The sequence below is a fragment of the Agelaius tricolor genome, unplaced genomic scaffold (genome assembly GCF_023055355.1).
Source record: "Agelaius tricolor isolate 1412-34295 unplaced genomic scaffold, bAgeTri1.0.p SCAF_5, whole genome shotgun sequence".
Lineage (NCBI taxonomy): Eukaryota > Metazoa > Chordata > Aves > Passeriformes > Icteridae > Agelaius > Agelaius tricolor.
This window is the reverse complement of record NW_027269265.1, coordinates 4,550,608-4,574,693: the sequence shown is the minus strand read 5'-3', so window position 1 is coordinate 4,574,693 and position 24,086 is coordinate 4,550,608. Positions and strand designations below refer to the sequence as shown.

Below are 24,086 nucleotides of genomic sequence, written 5' to 3'. Positions count from 1 at the left end.
TAGATAAACAACGTAACCATTTATTTGACTGCATTGTATTTAGACAACTTGTACATTTCGTAACCCCACTGGTTTTGTTCTCATCAAAAAGGATAAAGGGACAGAATATAATCCACTCAAAACAGCAGTCCAGTATTTTGAGATACACTTGCTATTTTCATAGATGCCCACCTGATACCTGAACTCCAACACAGGTTGTAATGTTATACAAGACCTGAAGTTTTTTCAACACAGCACTGAGTTGTAGCAATGTCTTGCAGTGCCCTGAAAAAGTTTGTGACATACTCTGCAACACCAATCTGATGATGCCTTGAAGGTGATGAACCTGATCATTTCTTAAAAAAAACCAACATAATGAATGCAAACATCCAGACTGACATGTCAGCCAATAGCAACATTTGGGCAAATTTAAATATAAAAGCAATCAACTCCTTAGTTAGATTTGTCAATGCAAAAAGGCGAGAGGGAGAGAACTGTGTTTAGCAACAGACAGGAGAAATAACCAACCTTTCCTTGCTAGATTCCTTTTGAAAACCTATGCAAATTCAAGGCTTCCCACTTGATTTCCTAATCCCAAGCAGCACAGAGAACAAATCTGTTTGACAGGACCCAGCACATGCAGCTCAGTGTCTCCTGCAGTGAACTCTGTGACACAGCAGCCATGGCATAACCTTTCAGGCCATATTGAAAAACAAAAAAAGGGAGATCTACACCTATTTTGCTCAGTATTTTCAACACAGGCATGGCAGCAACCACTTCTTACAATAACCAACCAGATTGTATTTGAAGTTTGCTCCAGAGGAATGATTTTGGCAGTGAGGAGGGATTTCAGCTCACTTGCCAGTCGGCTTTTGAATCTGAAGACACCCACGGCTTAAATATTAACCAATAGAAAACTTGCCTGTCTGGCTTTGCAGACTGAAACCCCAGCAAGACACACAAGGCAGCCCAGTTTGCAATTTGTGAATCAAGTCCAGCAGCTGCTTGCAAGGTCTGAAACCTTCCTGATCCAGCTCCAAGGTAGTCCCCTACATCCTGGACCACAGCTGAGGGAAACCTGACTCAAGGGATTGAATCCAACATCGAAGTCTTAGCACTGATCAAAACTGCTGAAAAGCCACCCAGAAAAACTGGCAGAAAAACAAGAGGTTTTATGGTGTCACAAGGCAGCAGTGGCTACACACAGGCTTTAGGCTGAGCTCCAGCATGTCCTGGGGGAAACAGACCCCACTTACAACACTTTGTCTTGGGCACCGTTTAAAGATGAGTTTTCTTTACTGAGGGGAACAGACCCCCTCGACAGCACAGGTGGTGTCTCTACAAGCAGAAAACTCAGCAGGGCCAACTTCCATTAAAAATCTTTATTTTCAAATACAACTCATGATTTGTACATGGTAAGAATCGTCCATCACCATGTGCGATTGGTCTGTGCAAAAGGTGGCTTTGCTCAAATCCAGTTTTCCTGCACAGGGCTCTTTTCCAAATGATACTGGAGGTAGGGGTTTTGTTGGTTTTGTTTTTAGTGTACAGTAATTAGCAAAAATGAAAACAAACTAACAAACAAAAAAAAAAAAACCAAAACCAACCCCACGACTCAAACCAAACCCTAAAAAGGAAAAAAAAAAAAAATTGTAGTAAGGCAAATCTGGAGAATTCGCTCGGTTCCATGAGAGTGGATTCACTGAGAGTTCATCCTTTTGATCCCTGTAAGGACCATTCACCTCAGAGCTGGACTTGATCCTGGTGGGTCTCTTCCAACTCTGAACACTCTGAGATCTCTGATTACAGAGGTGCTTCCACAAGTCACCTAATACCTTTATTCTTGTCTTTCAAAAAACCAAAACAAAACCAAAAACCCCCCCACAAACAAAACAAAAAACCCAACCCAACTGATTCATAGACCTGGGCTATGGAATCACACGGAACAAGAAAACCTCGACGCTGTCATTACTGAAAAAAATGATGGGTATTGGTAAAACCTATGTAAGCCCAAATAAAGAAAGGAAAAGAAAAAAAAAAGAAAAACAGAGCAAGAGTGAATGCAAGAAAGAGAGACAGAATTCCTTCCCCGCTGCTTTGATTTTAGAGGGGGAAAAAAAATCCCCCAATAATTTAGCTCATGTAAGTTGAGAAAATGAGAGCAGCTGAAAATGAATATGATACACCTTGAAATTCACTTCCAAGACCAAGAACCAAAGATTGAAGCATTTTAGAACACTGAAGCAAAGCAATCTGAATCTGAAAAAAATTGTTCCAACTATCTTAAAATAGCTGTTTCTCAGAGCTTCTAGCAATAATTTTGATTAAATAAAAATCATACCAATTTACATTAATTTTCTATATCTTCTTTTAAAAGAAGTCCCTCACTCTTTTAATGACAAAAGTGCATCCAAACCCAGCAGAGATTCACTGGTGCCACCAGGTTCTTTTAGCAGCTACTCAAGGTTTTCAAAATAGCTTACACTTCTTGCTATAAGAAGGGCCTTCCAACCCCTTGTTTGGGAGTATCCGAATTATAAAAATCTGAAATAATTTATTATCAAATCCAGAATTTAAATAAAAGCAGATTTCTTTTTCCTTGCAAAGACAACTGAAGAAAGTAAAAGAATAAGAGCATGCACTCCAAACTTAGAGGTGAAGACAAATATACTTATCTATACAGGCACTGGCAGACGCAATTTAATGGTTACTCGTTGTAACACACACCCCACCCTACAATACATTTTTTTCATTCACTAATCACTGAGGTACCAATATTTAAGAATGGAAAAATTCAATATTGAAAAATAAAACCTAAAATTGAAGCCTTTTTTTTCTTCTTCTTCTTCCCCAGAAAACTATGGCAATTTTTGTATGAAATGTTAGTATACTTATAGAATTTTACAATCTACATTGGCTTTATTTTGAATTTTCGGGAACCAAAAGCGGCGTTCCCATCCAGGTTTTCTCTGCTAAAACGTTCACTGTGTGGATGTCCTAAAGAGTCAGCAGACTTGCAAATGAATGAACATATCTTGGCTATCACCTGGCACATCTGGCTGGTACCAAAAGGACTCGGAGTCTGAGACAATCGGCTTTAATTCGGAACAAATGCGCCATGCCAAAGTGCAACGAATGTGTGCGACACTCAATGGGACACTGACAGGTTTAAGAGCTGCATGGAAAGTACTAAAAGTCCACCTTGCAAAGCAATTTGGGACAAATTGCATTGCATGCAAAGGACAACTCTGCGCTGCTGGGACGTCGCTTGCTGGCTGGGATGGGGCCTCCTAACGCAGCCACAGTTTCAGACGCAGTGCATCCACTCCATTTAAATAGTATCTGAACAGCCTCTTGTCTCGCACAAAACCAAGGTTTTCATAAAGTTTCAAAGCAGACTTATTTGTGATTTCTGTTTCCAATACAACCTTTAAGGGAGAAAAGAAAGAAAAAGAAAGAAAAAAAAGCGTGTCATGTTAGTCGGCAGTACACAATTGCTGAACCAATTCCAAAGGTTTTATTTAAAGGTATGGTTGTTAGCAATGAATGGAATTAATTTCTTCTTATCTTTACTTAATTAAGCAATATTTCCACATTAAGCATCCATTTCCACATTAAAAAAAATATAATACAGCATTTCATCCACAACTGTAATTGTGAACAACATTCAAGATTTTATTCTTGGCTGTAAACAGTATTTCAGTTCACCACCTCATAACAAGGGTAAAAAACCACATCAACAAACAAATCCCAAACAGCCTCCCCCAAAACCCAAGCTACCAAACAGGTTAGGGACCAAAACATCTTTTGAGTGAGTAGCTGAACTTCTGCATGTCACAAGACCTTGGCACATGAGGATTTAATGATTTAATATCTTTGACCCCTGATTCCTTGGAGTTAGATGTAGATAAAAGCTCTGAATTGACAGCAGCTGTCAGACCCAACATTTGCAGTGAATATTTTTGCTCAGCACAAGAATCACACAGTGGTCTAAGTTGGAAAGCACCTTCAAGATCATCCAGTTCCAGTCCCCTGCTGCCATGGGCAAGGACACCTTCCACTATCCCAGGTTGCTCTGAGTCTGATCCAATTTGGGTACCAGCAAATACCCTAAACCCAAATCACAGGGCACACCAGAAGAATAAGCAGAGTTTTCCATATTTTTCCCCCTCTGTTGGTAAGATCCCAGTTGCATAAAGACCTGTCAGAAATAACTCAGACCAACCAAAGCCAAGTCCAAGAGTAGTCCACATTAGACTCAAAATTGTCTCAGAATTCTCAAGCACAGGTAAAAAAAAACTACACTGGCCTTAACAAGACATTAATCACAAAAAGTTCAGAAGTTTTCAGAATTGTTTCTCTCTCTCTTTTCTACACATGCACTGGACAGAGCTCTGCCACAACTGACAAGCCCTGCATTGCCTCCATGTAATAAAAACTCACTCTGCCTCTTGACTGGTGTTCAACTCAATTATTGAAGGTTCTGCTATGAGCAAGAACAGGGGCTGAACTAACAAGGCTTGAGCTCCATACACCCCTGATAGTGAATATCCACATATTAAAGAGCAACTGATGGTCACTGTAGAAAGACCATAGAATGAAAACACAGGACCAAAATACCAGCCTGGATTTGTAGAGCAGTTAAAGTCCATCTGCTCTGTGGCCTCCCTTCCTTCAGGCACACATTCCAACTCCCTTTTCCCTGGCCTCTCCTGCCACCTCTCAAGGCTGGCTCCTGAGCTCCTTCCAAAGCCACCTGGCAGAAAACCTTTCCTTTTTCTCTCCACAGGGTTTGTTTTCTGCAGTCTGAGGAGTGGCTAGGCCGGTGTGAAAGGGGGAGGCAGCCAGTGGTCAGAGTGGCCTGAAACTTGAGTCAAATAAATGCATTAAAAGGATTTTTAAATCTTATTGGAGGTGACCAGTCTAACCACTGGCTGCCACATTCCAATGGGAAATCCCACCTGTGTTTCTCAGTGTAAGGACATGAAAGAACAATGAAGCTGGGGATAACAACCCAATGAACAATATAAGACTTGGAAACAGTTAGTTTTAAAAAAAGGAACTAAGAGTTACACATTGAAATATTAATCATCAGAGTTCTTAAATTACAGCAGGGCAGTGCTGTAGCTGCACATTTAAGACAACCTAATTCAAGTCTTAGTTTTGTGACAAGATTGAGAGATTGAATTTCTCTGTTTGGCACTTCCCAGAACATTACTAGTAAGTCCTGTGGGAACTGGAGAACTCCTAACATCCTTCATCCATTAAAATGGGTAACTATTCATCTGTAAGAAATTATGGAAGCACCATCATTTTGCTGGAGAAGGCTATTTTCTACACATTGTACAACTCCTTAATTCCAATTTAAACAAAACACTGAAGCCAAAGCAGGAATCTGACCTGTGCAGAGGATTATTTATTTGAACTCTCAGCTATGAAGGGCATTCACTTTCTCAAAGGTTCAGTAACCTGGCACCGTGATGTAACAACTCTCTATTCAACTGCAAGCACCAACACCTGGCAATGCTAAAACACTTCCAGCACTGCAGTGATTGAGCTGAAGGGAGTGGTTAAATGTTGAAATACAGGTTTTTTGGAATCCCACTACCTAAGTGAATGCTCATCTTGAAAGCAAATGCAGGAGATTTGTTCTGGTATTTCTAAGGAAGCCTCAGCACAATGAAAAGTAATTCCCTGATCTCAACATACTGCAGATGAGGACATGTTTCTATTATCTGAAAAGGAAACACAGGCATATTTTATTCAGATTTCATTAGCTTCCTTTGGTGAAGAACGCATCTCTTCCTGTGTGAGCTTTTCAATCAAGCTCCAAACCCTCAATTGTTACATTTATTTCTGCTCTTGTGGGTCGATTTTGTTGTAACATATGCCTGTTAAATCCTCTGATAACACAGCTACACCTCCCCTGAAGGGCAGCAAAGCTCTGATTAGATTTAACAGTGTTTTCTGCTCAAGTTGCAACTTTCTGAAGGTTGTGACATTCTCTTTTATCTTAAATTTCATAAACCAAACATTTTAGCTCAACTCTAATATTAACTGGGTTTAGAAGCAAAAAGATATCTATATTAAGAGTGGAGTGCAATGTTCCTCGTTGCTGTATTTTCACACCTTTAATTTATTCCTGAACTGAAGCCAAATGGAGTGGTCAAGCCTTCTTGCTTCTGCAGCTCAAACTCTGAAGGAACTCAAGTTTAAAAGCCAAGTAATAGAATGGATACAGCCAAATTAAGAAAGTCCTCTCAGCACTCAGAGGAGGCTGCTATCCTTACTTTTAAGTCTGACAGATCATCAGACTCAAGTTATGAGGGCTTGTCCAGTGTCTTTAATCAATTTAACTGCCTTAACTTTTAAAGATAGGCATTACCCAAAAATCTAAAGTTCATACTTTTTATGTTTTGTAGATTAGGGAGAAACTAAAAATATCAGCAATGTAATGATTTCAAACAGGATTCCATAAAAATGCACATTTCCTTTTTACTAGTGTGGTGCTGAATTAAAATGACACACCTATAGTGTGGTCAGAAACCCCACTCTAAATCACCCTGAAGTTCTAATGGGAAGTCTCATGAAAACCTGTGGTTCCCTTTCATGTTCTACATTTTTGCTTAAAAAGGGTTTTTGAAGTCCCATTACTGGAGTCTTATTTTCATTAGTTACCAATCCATTCACTTCATATGACTGAAATATTGTATTATTTCAGTAACACCAAGTGAATGGGTTGTATGCAGATTCCTCAGTCATTTGTTACAGATGGAAAACCTGCATATGAACAACTCCTCCTTTCCAATTGTAATTAAGGGATGTAACAGTTCCACAGGATGGCCTTCAGCTGTAGAGTTGTGGGAAATTGCTTGCCAGCAAAAACAGTACAAAAAGCAGCCAGACACCCACCTTGCTGCAGTCAGCACATGCTTTTCTCTTTTAAACTGGAAGAAAAATATTTCCAAAACTTTAGAGCTGAAAGCAGAACTACTCACCTTCACCTGATTTATTTCCATAGTTCCCCTTTTCTATGCAACCAGCCCAGAGTTATCCTAAATCACTGTGACCCACTGGAAACTCAGCCCAGTACAGTTCACTACCCCAAATATCAGAATTCATGAGCATCAAATATTTTTAAAAAGTCACAAAGGTAAAAAAATACCAATCAGAGATGCCTAAGTTTTGTAATGTTATATGCAGACACTCCAGCTGGAAGCTGCTGTGTGAGTATTTTCTCCAGGCCTGAAGGTTATTTCTGGTTCAAGCACCCACCCCCAACAGCAGATCACTTCCCTGGTTTCTATTCTAATGTAGGCCATGGCCAGCTCCATGGCCAGCTCCTCCCCTGCACACAGATTCCATTCCACTCTATTCACCTCCTCAGTCACTCCACAGCTTTCCCAGAGAAAATCTTCCACACCCCTGAGGAAGACTCTGCCCCTCAGGCAGGGTGCTGACCACTGTAACCCACTCATTCCATAGGCCTGCCCTGGTTTATTCCCACTAAAACAGCCTCCAGGGGAAAAAAATGTCCTTAAACACCAGAACATTGCAGCAGGCTTTGAAATGCCACCTATCAGCTGTGATTTGTCAAGATTTTCATCTGTGGTGTTGTATAAATCCTTTGTTTTTCAGGACTCAACACTGGTACCTCCAAAGCCAAATCTCTGATACTTTGAAAAGCAACACACTGAGTGAGGCATTTATCAGATTATATGCCACAAATTATTAAAATTAAGTCTATTTACTGCATCTATTCCATAATTAGATTGAAGGGAAGAGTTTCCAAGCAGCCTTTGGAAATTTTTCACGACACCCACAGCTGCATATTCATGTTTTTAATCCTATTCCAAGCAAGTTTCAGAAAATAGCATTTTGCTTTTAATTGCACTCCATCTTATCTCAAAAAGCAGTATCTTTTTATTTTCATCAGGATTCTGATTTTATTCAAAGATATAGAAAAATACCTTAAAAAGCTGCAGGGATGATTAAACTATTTCTATGCCTCACACAGACAAATTATTATGATGCACCACTTTGTGTTTGATGAGCTTTAAGCATCAATTAATCAGAAACTGATCTCCTGACAACTGCTGTGAAAACTGGTGAGACCCAAGAGTTGGGCAGAGCTTTTCATGGGTGCCTAGTTAGATTTTTCAGATTCTGGTCTGACTCAAAACTCAGCACTGCACCACATAACCTCCTTATTTTACACCATTTTGAGTATGTGGAAGAAACCTACTTGGTGGCAAAGGAAAAAACAAACTTGAAAACATTGGCTGTTTGGTTGTGGATAACCTATATGTGGAAAAGAATAACATAAATAAAAGTAAGTGTGGGTGTGCCTTAGTTGATGGTGCAGAAAAATAATCAGTAAAATACTCTGCTTGTATTCCATGCTCCCTAAAGGACTCCCAGTCCAAAATTTAGTGCCAGCACAAGACTGAGCTGGTGCAAAAGCCCCCAAAAATCAGGGGATGTGTTTGGAATCATCATTCTACAAACTGCAGCTCCAAAACCATGGCTGGCCCCATCCAGCACACAATTCAAGGAGTCTGAATTGCAGTGCCTTTGAATAGAGAGAGAATCTGAGCAATGCCCTCTGCCCCTGGTCCAAAGCATTTATACAGCACCAGAGAGGAAAATCTGTGACTAACACTTAATGAGACCTCACTGCAGACCTGCAACCCTTATCACATTTATTTCATGTTTATGGAGATAAAATGTCAGCAAAAAAGGATCTTGGATTAATATGACAGTGGTAGAGGAAAAAGACACAGAAGAGGTTACTGTTAGAGGTCACCTGCTAGATAGTCCAATCTAAAAATGAATTTACATGAGGAGTAGCACACAGACATTCAGGAATTACACAGTAATTACTGCAACTCAGAGCTTCAGTAGAAACATCCAGTTCTACTCCTGACTCTCTAATAACAGTGGGTAATTCACTTCCCTTCTCTGCATCTCACTTCCGCAGCTGTGGTGTGAACACTGTAACCCTGATCCTCAAGTATTTTGCAATTTTAAAAAAATCTTGACTAGTCTAGAAATGGGAAATCAACTCAAGACCATAGTGGAAAGCAATGGGGAGAACAAACCAACCAATCTCTCCCTGATTAGTTCAGTGTAGACAAGTAGTAAAGGAGATTAGAGGAAAGCATTTTAGAAACCAGGATAGAAGCAAGAAGCCCAAAGAAAGACCTTAAAAGAATTACAGGCTGCACTGTAGTGCCCAACTACAACATCAATTAGAAGGTGAGGGGGCAGAAGACAGCAGCAAGCAGAGGCATGAAGGGATCTGAGGGGAAGAATAAATCTGCCAATGAATGAAGCCAGAGCACAGGCAGGGATGCTGCAAGAGGAGAAACACAACAAGTGGAAAATAAACTGGAGTGTTTGCCAAAAGCCCTGTGACATCAATTGTAGCTTTGCATAAGAAACTTCCCCAGGGGCAGTGGGACAATGGAGGGAGCAGTGGGACAATGGAGGGAGCAGCTGAAGTGAGATAACAGAGAGATCAAAGGCTCATTAACTATGACACACTGAAATGACAGTGCTCACTTATCAGCAACAAGTGCACTGTGCCAAGGAGCTGGACGTTAAAGGGACAGATAACCTGGCTAAGAGGATGGATGGATGGATGGATGGATGGATGGATGGATGGATGGATGGATGGATGGATGGAGAGCTCCTCACAAGTTAAACAAGGCACACAACAATAGAGTTGTTTTATGTACATATTTATATTTTTAAAGAAAGCAGGAACTGTAATCTGGTGAAAGAGTACCAGCTTGTAGGGAAGTGGTTCAGTCCCTCTCCCTGCAGGTCTGTGTGTCTGAGCTAACCCACTGCAGCCCTGCTCTGTGCAGTGTCACAACAGGCTGATGAGTGCCTGTGATAAATCCACATTCTGCAGCAGCACAGCACACACTGTTCTGTGCCTGGGTGTACTCTGAAGGGATGGCAGGGCCACACAGGACATGCTCTGCCCACTGCTCAGCTGCACCTCAAATGGGGCCCTTGCAGGAAAATGGGCCTGAGTGAAGGCTGAGGCAGCTTCACAATGTAAATTGCTGAATTTCAGCACTTAGGACAAATTTAGAAAGTTCATCTCCTATTTGTGCCATACTTTTTTTAGAGGTTGTTTTCTCTTTTATTATAAAGGAGCTTCTTACCAACTTATTTCCCACCTAAAAAAAGTCCTGGAGAAGAAAAACCTGTGAAATGAATCCACATACAAGAGAGTGCAAACCATTTATATTATGAAAGTTTTGATTATAAAATCTTACCTCATCACAATCTCCTTCAACCATAGCATAAATAGCTTTCTTAACCAAGTTTGTACCTGAAACACAGATTTCAGTAAGTGTCAGAGTTGCAGTGCAAAACAAAAATGCCAGTTTATATATGACTAATGTGTGCTACCTACATGACATGACACCTGGGGAAAGGAGGGAGCAAAGAAAAACAAGGAGTTGCAGTCAAGCTGCAGTCTCAAGTTTGAACACTAAAATAATCTGTGAAGTTATCCAGAGACTCAGCTGAAGTGCAAGATTCTTGTAACACAAGGATATTAGAAACTGGCTGCTCTGCTCAACATGGTGTTAAATATAGCCTTCCAAGATGTGATTCATTCCTTTTTGTTGCATTTAAAGTCAAAATCTGCTGGCATGTACTTGAAGGACATTCATCTTCCATGGGAATTTCCTCTTACTAAAACAAATACTTGTATTAGTAACAGAACTTATGAAACCACTGTTTTTATGGCTCATTCCCATTTGGGTTTGCTAGTATCTATTAATATTCTCAAAGCCCATCCCTTCCCCTCAGTCAAGCATTAGCTTAATTTTTTAATCATTATTTTTCATCTATTTCACAACAGTTCTACAAATGTAATATCCCTACCTGTCTGTAGAATTGGGGTGAAATTGAAAGTTGATTTCAAAGTTACTAGTGGAAAAAACTGCTGTTCAGTGAAATTGCATGAACTCACTTCCATAAGAAAGCTATGGAAAAGGAAAAAAAACCCCAAGGTATCTACAGAATGTTTTAATACATTCTCAAAACTTTAATCAAGTAAGATTTTCACTGAATGCGATGATCAAACTGTTCTACATTTAAAGCAGATCTTCAGATTAACAGCACACTTTGAGAAACAGCAAGGTGGCAATGTAGGAAAAAGCCAACAGATACGATGTTAAGTAAGCAAGGCTTTAAAGATAAATTCTATGTATATAATTCTAATTTAACCACTGACTAAAGTGAAGGAAAAGTCTAGCAATGATCTTCATAATAACAGCATTAGCTCTTATTTACTTCTGAATCCAAGCACCTGCAATTAAATTATGGCAGACTCCTTCATGACTCAGCTAAATGGAAAGGAGAGACAGTGATTTCTCAGTATCCTCTTCCTCTGCTCCACTACAGAAACCAACAATGGCTTTTGAATTGCACTGGGGAAAGAAAGAATCTGCACATGCTTGAACAGTCGTGGTAATGTGTTTTTTTGGAGGGTTTTTTCTGGAAGAAAGCAAACACAATGATACATTCTGCAATGGATCACTGTATTTTTTGATTGCAAGTAATTTTCTGTCTTTAATCACAGAAGCATGAGCTGTTCAGTGTGGATGAGTGGTGAAGCAGAGCTCTAAGCTTTGGAGCTGACGTCTACATTTAGTTAAAAATACCTTACATAATGTAATTTCACAATAACCAGCATGAAAAAATTAAGTTCCATAAGAAGAGATATTTAATTAAGCCAACTTGGCTAACTGGAGTTAGAATGAAAATCCCTTCACCAGGGCAAAACTGATTAATGAGAAAGGGCAAACTCCCTGCCAAGAGTGATTTCTTTACCACGTACCTTCCCAACAAAACAGATCTCCATTTCAATCACTCAAGTAACAATACACAGCTATTTTTCTTCCCTGATTAATACAATAATGAGCTCCATACATTCTCCCTGATGGGTAATATATGCATAATTTATAGGGGGAAGTCAGGGAATAAGTTCACTGTAAAAAAGGAGCCTGAACACAACATGGAAATACAGCGATGAGGGCACACATAAAACCACAAAGCAGTTCCCACTGTTATTTGGCAGAGGTAGAGGTAAGGGGCTGCTGCCTGCCTCTCTTTTTGCCTTATCAGATCCCAGGTGTGAACCTCACAGGGCATTTCAGGTAATTTTAACAAAATCAGAAAATCCACTGGGGAGCCTGCGTGGTTGAGTAAGGCGAGGATGACACACAAAGCACCACATCCTCAACTTCACTTCAGCTTAAATCTTTATGACAGCTACAGTTATCCCAGCTAGAGAGGATTTCAAGAAGAAAGAAGAAAAAAAAAAGGCTATTCTTACCAATTCCTTTTCTTCTGTATTTGGAATCCACTGCTAACATGGCTATATAACCTCTGCGGAACATCTTTTTGTGCATATCCAGCTTGCAGACGATGGCACCTACACACTCCTCACCTACCATGGCCTTAAAGACAAACATACACGCATGGAATTCTCAGTTTGGGATCCACAGGGCTACCAAAAGCAGCAAAACAGTTCATTTTTCAAGTGAAAGAGCCCCACAGAATTTGTTTGTGTAAAGCTATGAAAAGGTAACAAAGTAAATTTTAAAAGTGTCTCCAAAAGTATTACTAAGATTAAAAGACTTAATTGCTTTTTTACATTCCAATAAAGATCCAGGACAATTAACAACCAATGAATTATTCCAGGAGAGAACCACATTATCATTTCACAAAGTCTACAGGTAAGAACATGTGTGATTAAAAAGGGAAAATAAATAAATAAAAGACCAGGTTAAGGCATAAATTACCATTTCATATGGACTTCTGCAGAGGAAAAATGTCCATTCCTGTTTTATAGTGATCTGAATTTTCCTGTGTAAGGGCTGTGCTAGATAACATGCTTAATTTTTGTCTGGTTTTAATGTCAAGGCCACAAAGGATCAGAGGAAAGTGTTGCTGCATTTAATCTTTAGACACTGTCGTTTTCAGTCACATGACACCCAGAGAACAAACAAAAAGGCACAGTTAATTTCACACATTTTAACTATTGGGGGATTTCGTTTGTTAAGAGCACTGGCAGTTAATCCCAGTGGCATTGTCACAGTAACCGTGGTCAAGGAGATGTAGGCATCCTGAAATATGAACAAGAAAAACCCCAAAAAGGAAAGGACCCAACTCCTCCCCAAACACTCAGCAAACCACTTGCACACCCACTATGTTCACCAAAACTTTACCATGAGAGAAAGGAAAACTGAGTGATGTTAAGTGAGGGATTAGGCAGCACAAGGGATTATGACATTATAACCTGCAGCGGTAGAACTCAGTAATGCTGCAGAGTGGGACAGCATCCAAGGGGAAAACAAATTCCTGGGCACTCAGGAAAGATGGGCAGAGATAAAAAGAAACTCCTAATTTTACATATGGCTGTGTGAGTGGATCCACAGCCTTTGACAGAGCTGCAGGGAGGACCAGCCTTGGGCTCGAGTGCAGCAGCTAAACCAGGACCACAGCACATGATTGGCACAAGCATGTGCTGCCCCAAGAGCTGTGGATAATCCAAATTTACAACTCTAAGACATGGCAAATGAAAAGGACTTGCTAGAGCCGGCACTGCCAGGCCTCAGAGCAGCCACCTGTGAAGCCAGAGCTCACTGCTCCACAGTCTGGGGTATAAACTCAACCACCTGAACCCTTGTGCACAGCTTGGAGGCCAAAGCTCCTTGGACAGAAGATCCCTTCCTGCAGGTCATACTGCAGGCACAGCCTCTTCACCCCAAAAAGAATCAAATCTTTGAGCATCTCCACCTGGATGGGGGTTATGAACCAAGTCAGCTTTTAACCAGGAGCTGCAGCAAAGGTGAAATGAAGCAGCCAAAAAAAGTACAAGCTGCAGTTCCAAAGCCCTGTGATACAGCATGATTATAATCCCATTTCTAATGTAGCTGAAGCAAATATAACTATTGCTAAGTTTTTATTTGGCAGGAAAACACATTTCAGCAGTATCCAAGAACAACCCTGAACAATCTAACAAGTGGTTTTTAAAATAACAAACAAAAACTGTAGCATGATCTAACTGGACTGAAACACAGAGCCTCTAAGCAATCTTTCATTTGTTCCAAAACACAGGTTATTCCACAGAAAAGAGGAGCTGTGCATGCAAAGGTTCAGTTCAAGGCAAGTTCTGTATCTCAGCTCAGACCTGAGAAAAGCAGGGAGTTAAATAAAGAGTATCATCAGACAAACTGCTCAGAACATTGCTATAATTATGCAGAGTACCTCGATGTAATCTTATCCCTCACTAAAAAAAAAAAAAAGCACACCACAAACTAGCATGTTATAGTTGTGCTTTGCCCTGGAGTGAACACGTGCAAACTGTTGATCCTAACAGTTATGTGGAGAATTTTTAAGATATTTTTATATATATATTTTTTTTACATGCTTCAGGAGTAGTGACAAGCTAGACATTTCATATCTGAGCTCTTTCTTGTCCAGGGCACTTTTTAGGAAAGTTATATTCATGAATCATATATTTAAAATGCTAAATGAACAGCAAAGAATTTTGTTTCAGTGATCAAAGAAGCAAATACCCACAGGTTTTACCACTGCTGCCAGAGAGCTGAATAAAGAATGACTGTTACCAGTTCTCCAAACCCTTAAATCTATTTCTCTGTCTTTAGGCAGGTAAGTCTGGCAGTTAATCTACAGCTGTTCCACACACAAAGGGAATGATGCATTTCCACCTCATTTAGAGGGGTTTTTGTTGCCTTTCCTCTCCTTTCTCCTTCTTTCCAACCTTATCTAAAGCTGGAAATGAACCTAAACCAAAATGATGCACAATTTTACAATTTAATTTCCTGGAGAAAGTTAAACTCTGTGAATAAAAAAACCCAGATTGAAATAGGGAGAGTTGTGAGGAGGGAAGAAAAGTAGCTCCCACACAACATCATTTAGGAAAAGATAATCATGGGCCAAATTTTCCTTTCAGGTATACAAGAAAACATGCAATTTTCTACAAACAGAATTCAGCCTAAGTCACTATATATGTTATAAACTCCACAGAGTACTACAAGATTTACTCCAATAGTAAGTTATTAGTAGCAGGATTAACATACATGAATCCAAATCCAATATTTGCATCATCTTTGTTCCTATGAATAAGTTTAAATGCTTAAAACAAACCAGATTTTAATATACTGGAAGAGCTAGTAGAGAAACGTCTGTAAATCAGCAAGAACATTATTTTTCATAGAATTAATCAATTTGTATTAATTTCATTATCAAAGATGGCATTATGTCTGTCAGCCACAGTCTGAGTATGCATTTAATATCCAGATCCTGTCAGTTTTGTTTAAAGCAGATTAAAACAGCAATTAGCCCCAAAAGGGAAATATTCTGCAATTCAAACCCAGCAGAACCTGCACTGCATTTTTCCTTTCACACCTGCACCAAAGTCCATCCCAACTATCCCAGGCACAGCTGGGTAGGAGCTGGCTTCCATTTAGGGATCAAGTTACCAAATGCCATTAGAGGATACACGCAGGGTAATGGTTTTAACCTCACTGGGCCACCTCAGCCACAGCTCTCCCCAGGACCTGGCAAATCACCACCTCCCTGAACCTGGGCAGCAGCAATTCCCCCCTGTGTGAGGATCACCCCTGGAATTACTGCCCTGGCTGCTGTCACCTGCTCAGGTGCTGCAGGGACTTCAGTTTCCACAGTGAGAGACTGTCTGAAAGTGAGATCACTCCCCAAAAACAAACTGGAATATAAAGTTTGCAAATTCTCCTACAAAACTTCTTCCTACATCTGCCACGAGGCCAGGAAGACTTCTCAGACAACCTCCTGACTTTTCTGGTTCTTCCTTTTTAAGCCCCAGGTTTTCCACAAGTGAAGAACAGGGATGATGCCTTACAAGTCTTAATTTCAACACACTAAGACTCTTGAATCAAATCCAATTTAAAAAAATGCAAAGCATTAGTATAAAACAAGACTTAACTGCAGTCATTTAGGATTTACAACACATTTAAAACCACTTACATGGAATTAATAGGTTATTTTTAAACTTGTGAAAGTTTAAATTATAAATGCTGCTATAGCTAGTGGCAAAGTTAAGAACCCAATAAAAGCATAGATTTTCTAGATTTTTCTTAAAAGGCAGCTGAATGGTACAGTGAATTACAGGAGAGGTTACAACACTCAGCCTTTTATTACATTCTGTCTTACCCAAACTCTGGCACAGAGCAAGGTTTCCTAAGCTCACCTCTCCCACGCTAAAGGATTTTGAAAACAATTTTCTGAAATATTTAATTTATCAGTCTGAAATGCAAGCTTCAGAACTTTAGCACTGCTAAGACGAGAAGCTTCAAAACCACTTTAAAAGAAAGCTGCAACGTTGAAAATGCATTTCGAATCCATCTGCGGACAAAGATGTAACATTGCTTAAAAATACCTCCCATGAAACACAAGATGCCCCTTGCCCCTGTCATTCTTTGACAGAGGAGTGGGTATTTGAGGAGAAACTGGGCTGACAGAGCTTCTGAGAATAAGCAAAAACCAGACATTTACTGGGCACCCACACCTAACACACAGTGCAAAACTGCTCGTCTGAAGACAGGCAAAACATGAGTTGGAACAGACAGCTGGAGTTTTACAGAGTCCCAGAATGGTTTGGGTTGGAAAAGACCTTAAAGATCATCTAGTTCAACCCCCTGTCATGGACAGGGACACCTTCCACTGGAAGTTTATGGAGGAAAATGTCATGATTACCTTGCCACAGTCCAGATACTGCTGCAGTGGGACACCTCAGCACTGAGCAGTATTCCCAAGCTGCTACCCCTAAAGTCAGGATAACAATTATGTGGATAAATTAGATATTGAATTCAACAGGGTTTTAAGACTTTCAGTATCTCCAGGTCCTTTTGAAGTGAATATTAACAACTTCTTTGGGTGTACAGTTAGGAAGTGGTCTGAGCCTGCAAAACTGTGGTCACTACTGACCAGTCAGGGCTGGTCTCTGCCTTCCCTCCAGCTGTGCACTCCCACCTCTCCTCCTGCACTTGGGACATCCTGCAGGAATAGATCTGGAGCTCTAAACCAACAGAGCATCACCCTAAAACAGCTAAATACACACACACATTTACAAGTAAAAGCTGGTCAGAGGGGTAACTTGGCTCCCAAAATCACAGGAACACAGGGGCTGGCACAAGGCAGGAAGAGGGAGTTGAAGAGACAGGGAAAACAAGCACCAGCCCTTAGAGCAACTGGGCAGCTTGGGAAGGCCAAGCCAAAATTCAGCAAGTTTCAGATCCATGCAATAAAGTTAATAATGTCCCCAGAAATTAGCTTTGCATTGTCAGAATAGGGAAATTATGGTTTAGATGATTCACCAAGTGCTGTTTGTTTAGGGAAAATACACATCCTACCTTACATTTCAGTGGTGTCAGTCTTTACCCCTCACAGGGAGAGGAAAGCAAAGGTGCCATGACAGGGCACAGGGAAAACAGGTGAATGTGCTCTGGAGGAGTTTTCAAAAGGTGATGGTGAAATTCAGCAAAGGAATTGGCTGAAGCCTTACAGATCTTTTTTCAAATACAATCAAATCACAGGCTAACCCCTCTTCCCAAAACACTCAAAACCCAGCCAAAACCTGAAACCAGCAGGGTGTGGGTCCACAATGCATTAAAGCAAATGATTCTGTGAGATCAGGCACTGAGCTTCAGGCTCACCATCCTGACAATTCTTGCTAATTGAAATATGCAGTCCCTGACTGAAGATAAATATTTTAAAGCTATTTATTGGAGAGAAGTAGTTCAGGAGTCCATTAACTGCAGGAACAAATTATATTTTATAGATCAGAAAATTTTCAAGACAACCTCTAAGAAACAAACCTCAGAAACATTAAAACCAGTCACAAAAAACCCCAAGCTCCCCATACATGAATTTGACTCAGTATGCTGCAAGACCTTCAAATTATTAAGCAGATAATTTGCTGGCTTTAGACATTCACAGCCATGTATTATTCTCTACACTTTTATGTACTTTACATTGTTTCACCTTTCTAAAAAAAAATGGCAAATGCATTGAGTTCAAGAAAAGTTTTGTTGATTCTTCAGGGCTATCAAAAAATGAAGCTGTCACTACAAAATAAGCTTTCTTTCCTTTGAGTGATATCTTACTCTTTAAATGCACTTATTAGAAATCATCTGTTTTAGTTTTCTGTCAAACAACTTGTCACTGCTCTTCTCACAACAAAATTCTCCAGTTATTCCCTGACAAAAAAAACCCCATAATGAGTGAAAATCTAAACAAATGCATTATGATCTAAGAGTATCCAGCATTGGCATCACCAGGGCTGTGCCTGATGCTCAAAGGATGGACTTTTGTAATTCTTGAGTATTTTACTCTCAGTGTGAGGTAAATCTGTCACAGGCAGAGCTCAGTGTTTGAACATCACCGTGCTCTGATCAGCATCCTTGTAATGGCAAACATGACTTTGCATCCAACAATGCTCTCCAATATTTCCATATTCTGTTTTGTTCCAGAAGGTCAACATTTTGCTTTGCTCAACTTCCTGTAATCCTACTGTATTCCCTCTGCAGGGTTTTAAGGGGCACAGTTCTGAAAATCCTCCTATAAACCATACCAATCCTGCTATAAATTCTAGCAGATCCTAAACCAGGAGCATTCAGGAAGTTGAAGGCCAGATGGGCTCCACTAGCCTCACCTCTTGTGCTCATATTCCATCAAAATTTCAGAGATACCCCTGAACTGAAGGGTGCCTTGGCTCTGGCTAAATCAGACCTTTCAGAGGGGTCTCCAGCCTTCATTAAAACATCAAGAGACAAGAAATCATCATTTTCTTTAGCAAGGAAGGGGCACAAACTCCCCTAAACGCTCTGTTTTGCAGCTGGGACTGTTGCTATGAGTAAACCGAGCACAGCTAAGCCCTTGCTATGCCCATGCACTCCTCAGGCCAGCTTCTACTCACTTTCATTTACCTGTGGATGCATTGTCATCCTAAAAGCATGCAACTGAGACACAGAAAGTGCTAAACATTTAGGAAGGCAGGGAGGCAGCTAAAGCAGCCTTTCAACAGTGCACTGGGAAGAATACAACACTAAATATGCTGTTAGTGCAGGGAGCCAACGTGAGCATTCCTGCGTGCTGCGAGCACTCTCACACCTGTAAAAGCAACACAGTTGGACTTGTCTTTGTCAAAGTAAGCTCACAGATCAAAAAGTCTGCTAAACCTTTCACAGTGCCTCTCCACCTATCACTTAACATTTATGTGCCAGCCCTGCTTCAGTCAATTTTAAAACCATTGTGCAAGAATTAGCAAGCAGTTACAAGGCATTAGTGGACTAAGTACTTTCTTTTTTAAATCCAAGCCCAGGAACTGAGACAGAATCATAAAATGAGCTACCAAAGGTCACAAAAGCCAATGTCAAAACCAAGATTAGAAGCCCTGAATTCTTGGATCCTAGCCCTGTGCTCAAACCCTTTCCCCACCATTTAAAACACGTGTTAACAAATGCAAAACTTCGGCCACGTGCTTTACTCGTACCTGCACGGGTCACAAGGGGACAGGTATTCCCAAAAAAGCTCGGCCTTACCCACAGAAAGATGATTAAAAAGTATTTCCACAAACGCCAACCCTTCCATCCCCGTCCTCCCCAGCCCCAAGCCACTCCCAACTCCTGCCCTCCCTGCTCCCTCCGGCACTTACCAAAAAGCAAAGTTGTGGCCAGTTGTGGATAAAATACCTATATGTGTAAATGGAGTAGGGTTCAGACAGATCTTTGGTGATCAGTCTCATGATATCGGGCATCTGCAGCTCTGACTCATACTGGACGTATCGTATCGTTAGGTCCTCCTCGGGCTGACAGTCCGTTCCCGAGCCTTTCAAACTGCACGCTGCTTCTAAGGACTCGGAGAGTAGCTGCAGGGACTCCGACTCCTCCTCCCCTCCTTCATCCCCCTCCTCCTGCTCTTCCTCCTCCAAGCCAGTCTCTCCTGCCAGCCCATTGCGGGCTGCAGTCTTAGCAGCAGCAGCAGCCGTGGTTGTGGCAGCAGGCTGGCTCTTGTCCCCTTTAGCCGGGGGAGAAGGAGGAGGAGAGGGTGCAGTCCTTCCCTGGGGAGAGAGGTGGTTGGCGTGGGGGGACGAGCAGGGCGCTGCGCTGGGGGGCGACGACTGCTGCTGTCCGGAGCCCATTGTTTTGCTGGCTCGCTTGTTCTCCAGCCCCTCGGGGGCCGCCCCTGCCTCCGAGCCGAGGATCTTGCCCTTGAGGGAGGCCCGCAGGTGCCGCAGCTCGGGGCTGATGAGGCCGTTGAGCTGGTGGTTGTGGTGCGGGGGGTGGTGGTGGTGGCGGTGGTGGTGGCGGTGCTGCGGGCCCCCCTTGCCGCCGTCGCTTCCTCCTCCTCGCTGCTGCTGCTCCCGTCCGCCCGCGGGTCCCTCCTCTTCCTCCTCCTCCTCCTCTTCGGCCTCCTCGTCCTGGGCGCCGGTGCAGGCGGCGGCGGCGGCGGCATAGGAGGCGGCGGAGGAGGAGGAGGAGGAAGCAGCCCCCCCTCCTCCTCCTCCTCCTCCGGGGAAGGGGGAGAGCGTGTCCCCCTGCGGGGACAGGACGCTGCTAGGCCCCGGCGGTACCTCGGCCATATCCTACGGGAGAGACCGACACAAACTCACCGGGGAGGAGGAGGAGGAGGAAGGCGCCAAACCCAGCGGGGGCCACGGGAAGGTGTGGGGGGGGGGGGGGAGAGGCGCGGCGGCCTCACGGGCCGCGCTCGGCGGGGAGCGGAGTGGGGGGGGGGGGGGGGGGGCGCGAACAAAGGCACGCACGGTGCCCGGGCCGCGCCTCGCCGCCCCGCCGCGCCCTGTGGCGGCTGCCCCGCTCCCCCTGCGGGCGCGGGCGGCGCCGTTCCCGCAGCGCTCGGGGCCCGCGGTGCCCCCGCCGCCGCCACTCACCGCCGCGTCTGGGCAGCTCCCGCTCCGCCGCCGCCAAGCGCGGCCGCCGCGGCCGTAAAACCCGCGGCCAGTTCCTGTCGGCCCTTACGACACTTCCTCTCTTGGCGGCGGCGCCTGGAGACGGCGGGGCGGGGCCGGCGCCCTCAGACGGGACCCGGTGCGGGGGGAGCGGGGCAGGGATACGGAGGCGGTCACCGGGTTGGAAAACTCTGAGATCGTTGATCCCAGCCCATGAGTGAACACATCCAGTCTTTCACAGACTCGCAGTGTCCTGAGCGGGCAGGGATCATGGAGTCACGCGCCCGGCCCTGCACAGGACACGCCAGCAATGCCACCCTGTGCCTGAGAGCGTTGTCCCAGATCCGAATTCTGTCAAGCTTGGGGCTGTGGCCATTCCCTGTTCAGCCTGTTCAGTGCCCAGCACCCTCTGGGGGAAGAACCTTTCCTGATATCCAGCCTAACCCTGTCGTGCCTCAGCTCCTGCTGCTCCCTGGGCTCCCCAGAGTGACGAGATCAGTCCCTGCCCCTGCCCTGCTCAGGGAGCTTTGGCTGCTCAGGGTCTGACTCTGCTCCGGGCTGGGCACACCGAGTGTCCTCAGCTGCTCCTCATTAGGCCCCTCCAGGCCCTTCCCCATCCCTGTGGCTCCTCTGGATCCTCTGGAATAGCTTCGTGTCTTTTTTGCTTTCAGCACCTCCGGGGATGGTGACTCCGCCACCCCCCTGTGCAGTCCATTCCTGTGTCTGATCACCCTTCCAGTGAGGAAATTCTTCCTGATATCCGTCCCCTCCTATCAGGAGTTGTGCAGAGCCACAAGGTCCCCCCTGAGCCTCCTTTTCTCCAGGCTGAGCCCATAATTTGAGCTCCAGACCCTTCCCCAGCTCCATTCCCTTCCCTGGACTTGTTCCAGTCCCTAAATGTCATCCTGAATTGTGAAAAATGCGTGTTTTATGATTGGCTTTTTGCAAATATTAAAATGAATATTACATGTGTTATGTTAGAAAGTTATGCTGTATTAATTTTCTTAAGTAGTGTGTTAAATATAGTTTTAGGTTATAACATAAGGTTAAAATAGAAACTATGCTATGTAGGATATTTTTTTTAAAGAAAGGACTCGCACAGAGACAGCAGCCACAGGACACCTGAATCTTTCAGAGAAAGAGAATTTATTGCTCCATTATCAGGAGAAATGAACTTCTTCCTGCCTCGCTCAGCTGCCGTCGGGATTCAGAGGAAGAAATTGACACTGCCCAGACAGAATCCTGTGTTTGAATGGAATTTATGCATCGTGTATGAAATGTATGAGTATGCAACAGGTTATTGTTTTTAAGGGTTAATCCTCTGTTAACGTGGGTCCTTTTTCGGGTGTGCTGCCCAGAAAAAGGTACCCGGACTGTCCATAACTCTTTGTTTTTATTGTCTCGTATTGTCCTAATCCAAATTGCCCAAATTTTTATTACTCTAATTATATTGCTATTCTTATAACCATTTTATTACTATTAAACTTTTAAAATTTTAAAAACAAGCGATTGGTGTTTTTCACATGGATGGAGGCAGCCAGGGCTGGCAGTGTGGCCCCAGCAGTGCCCAGCACAGGGACAGTCGCTGTCTGCTCTGGGTTTTGTTTGATCAGCCCAAGCCTGAGCAGGCACCGGCGCTGCCCACAAGGACATTCCCAGCTGTGTTTAGTCTGGGGACAGGCGCCAGAGGTGTTCTGGTGACACTGTTGCACATCAGAGTGAAGGAATTGTTGCTTTTCCTTCCAAAAGCTGCACGAGGGACATCATTCCTGCCTGGATGAGCCTTGGGCTGCGTTCTGTGACTGGTGACAGTGGAAATTCAGCAAGGCTGAAAGACTCTCAAGCCATCCCTGCCACTCTTCTGCCTCAAATAAATATAATTCTTTTAAGAATTATAGTGGATACCACAGCAACAAACAAGTCCTTTAGATGTGAATATTATATTAATGTGCACACAAGGCCCCTCAAAATGCAGAGAAATTGTGGGATTTTTTCCTTTCCTCACATGAAGCTTTGCAGGCCCCTCATAAGACTTGCTCATTTTCGTTTGCTACAGTTATTTTTCAAGGAAGTGACAGGTCTGGGCTTAAAAGTAAAATCCAGGAACTTCTCTACATGTCCTAACAGGATTCTTTAATTAGGAATTATAAATAGTGTGGGGTTACAGCCTCCTGTTTATTAACTGCTTAATGCTGAAGTAAAGTGGGAAAAGGGAAAAGAGTAAAAGACCTGTTGGAAATTGAAGGAATTAAAGGCTTTTATTTAAAGTAACTACTTATGGGAATACTGAAATTTTGAGAAAGAAACGGGTATCTGAATCCTTTTACATTTATTTATTCTTTTCCAAGTCTCCTTTGCCCCATCCCTGGGAGTGTCCAAGGCCAGGCTGGACGGGGTTTGGAGCAGCCTCCTCTAGTGGAAGGTGTCCCTGTCAATGGCAGGAGCTTGGAACAAAATTATTTTTAAGGTCCCTTCCAACCCAAACCATTCAGTGATTATTCTATTATTCAGAAAGGTTAATTCATATTATCTCTATCCATGTTGGCTTTGTGCTCTGCAGATCTGTTTTTAAACACTTCTCTCTGCTCCACAGAGGTGCTCACATACAAAACTGTGCTCAAAGGTTTCATTTTTATTTTTGTGTGTGTGTTATCAGGCACCAAAGGATCCTTGTGGGCCCGATGGAATTGCTCTGGCACAAGTTCACTGGCCTGGGGTAGTTTAAACAGAGCAAACAAATGTCAGTGCAGGACTGGCCCAAATTCTGCTCTCACTTTCCATGTTGCTGCTGTGGCATTAGGAGAGTCAGAGCCATGTGTTAGGGTGATGTCTGTGTGAAGAAGGCAATCCAGGCCAGGACACATTGTTAGAGAGGGTGAAAATGATTTAAATGATCATGAAAGCCTGGTCTGCTGGAAGGTGTTCCTGTCCATGGCAGGGAGGCTGGAATAAAAAGATCTTTAGGGCCCCTTCCAACCCAAACCAGTCCACATTTCTATGATTCTATTGCTACTGCTGAGATATGCTCAGTCTAAGTTAAGGGTTGTCTTAATTCTCCTCTCTGCTATGAAAACATGCTTTGAAAATGCATGTTCTCAACCAG

The 24,086-nt window shown here is 42.9% G+C and overlaps 1 protein-coding gene and 1 long non-coding RNA gene across 3 annotated transcripts; one reads left to right on the top strand and one right to left on the bottom strand.

The window, feature by feature from the left end:
• NAA30 (N-alpha-acetyltransferase 30, NatC catalytic subunit) lies at positions 1-21,060 on the bottom strand. 2 transcript variants are annotated; one of them, XM_071426172.1, is made up of 5 exons: positions 20,966-21,060; positions 19,730-20,659; positions 12,344-12,467; positions 10,272-10,327; positions 1-3,407 (listed from the first exon to the last, which is right to left on the bottom strand). In XM_071426172.1, the coding sequence occupies exons 2-5, from the start codon at positions 20,654-20,656 to the stop codon at positions 3,270-3,272; spliced, it is 1,245 nt and encodes a 414-aa protein (XP_071282273.1). In that variant the 5' UTR covers positions 20,657-20,659; positions 20,966-21,060; the 3' UTR covers positions 1-3,269. The 2 variants fall into 2 exon arrangements, with proteins under 2 accessions (XP_071282273.1, XP_071282274.1); XM_071426173.1 differs by lacking the exons at positions 10,272-10,327; positions 12,344-12,467; positions 20,966-21,060 and having other exon boundaries at positions 19,730-20,959.
• Positions 20,599-22,488, top strand: LOC139589656 (uncharacterized). Its single transcript, XR_011679086.1, has 2 exons — positions 20,599-20,738; positions 21,655-22,488. It is a non-coding gene; the product is annotated as an uncharacterized lncRNA (long non-coding RNA).
• The last annotated feature ends 1,598 nt before the right edge of the window (positions 22,489-24,086 follow it).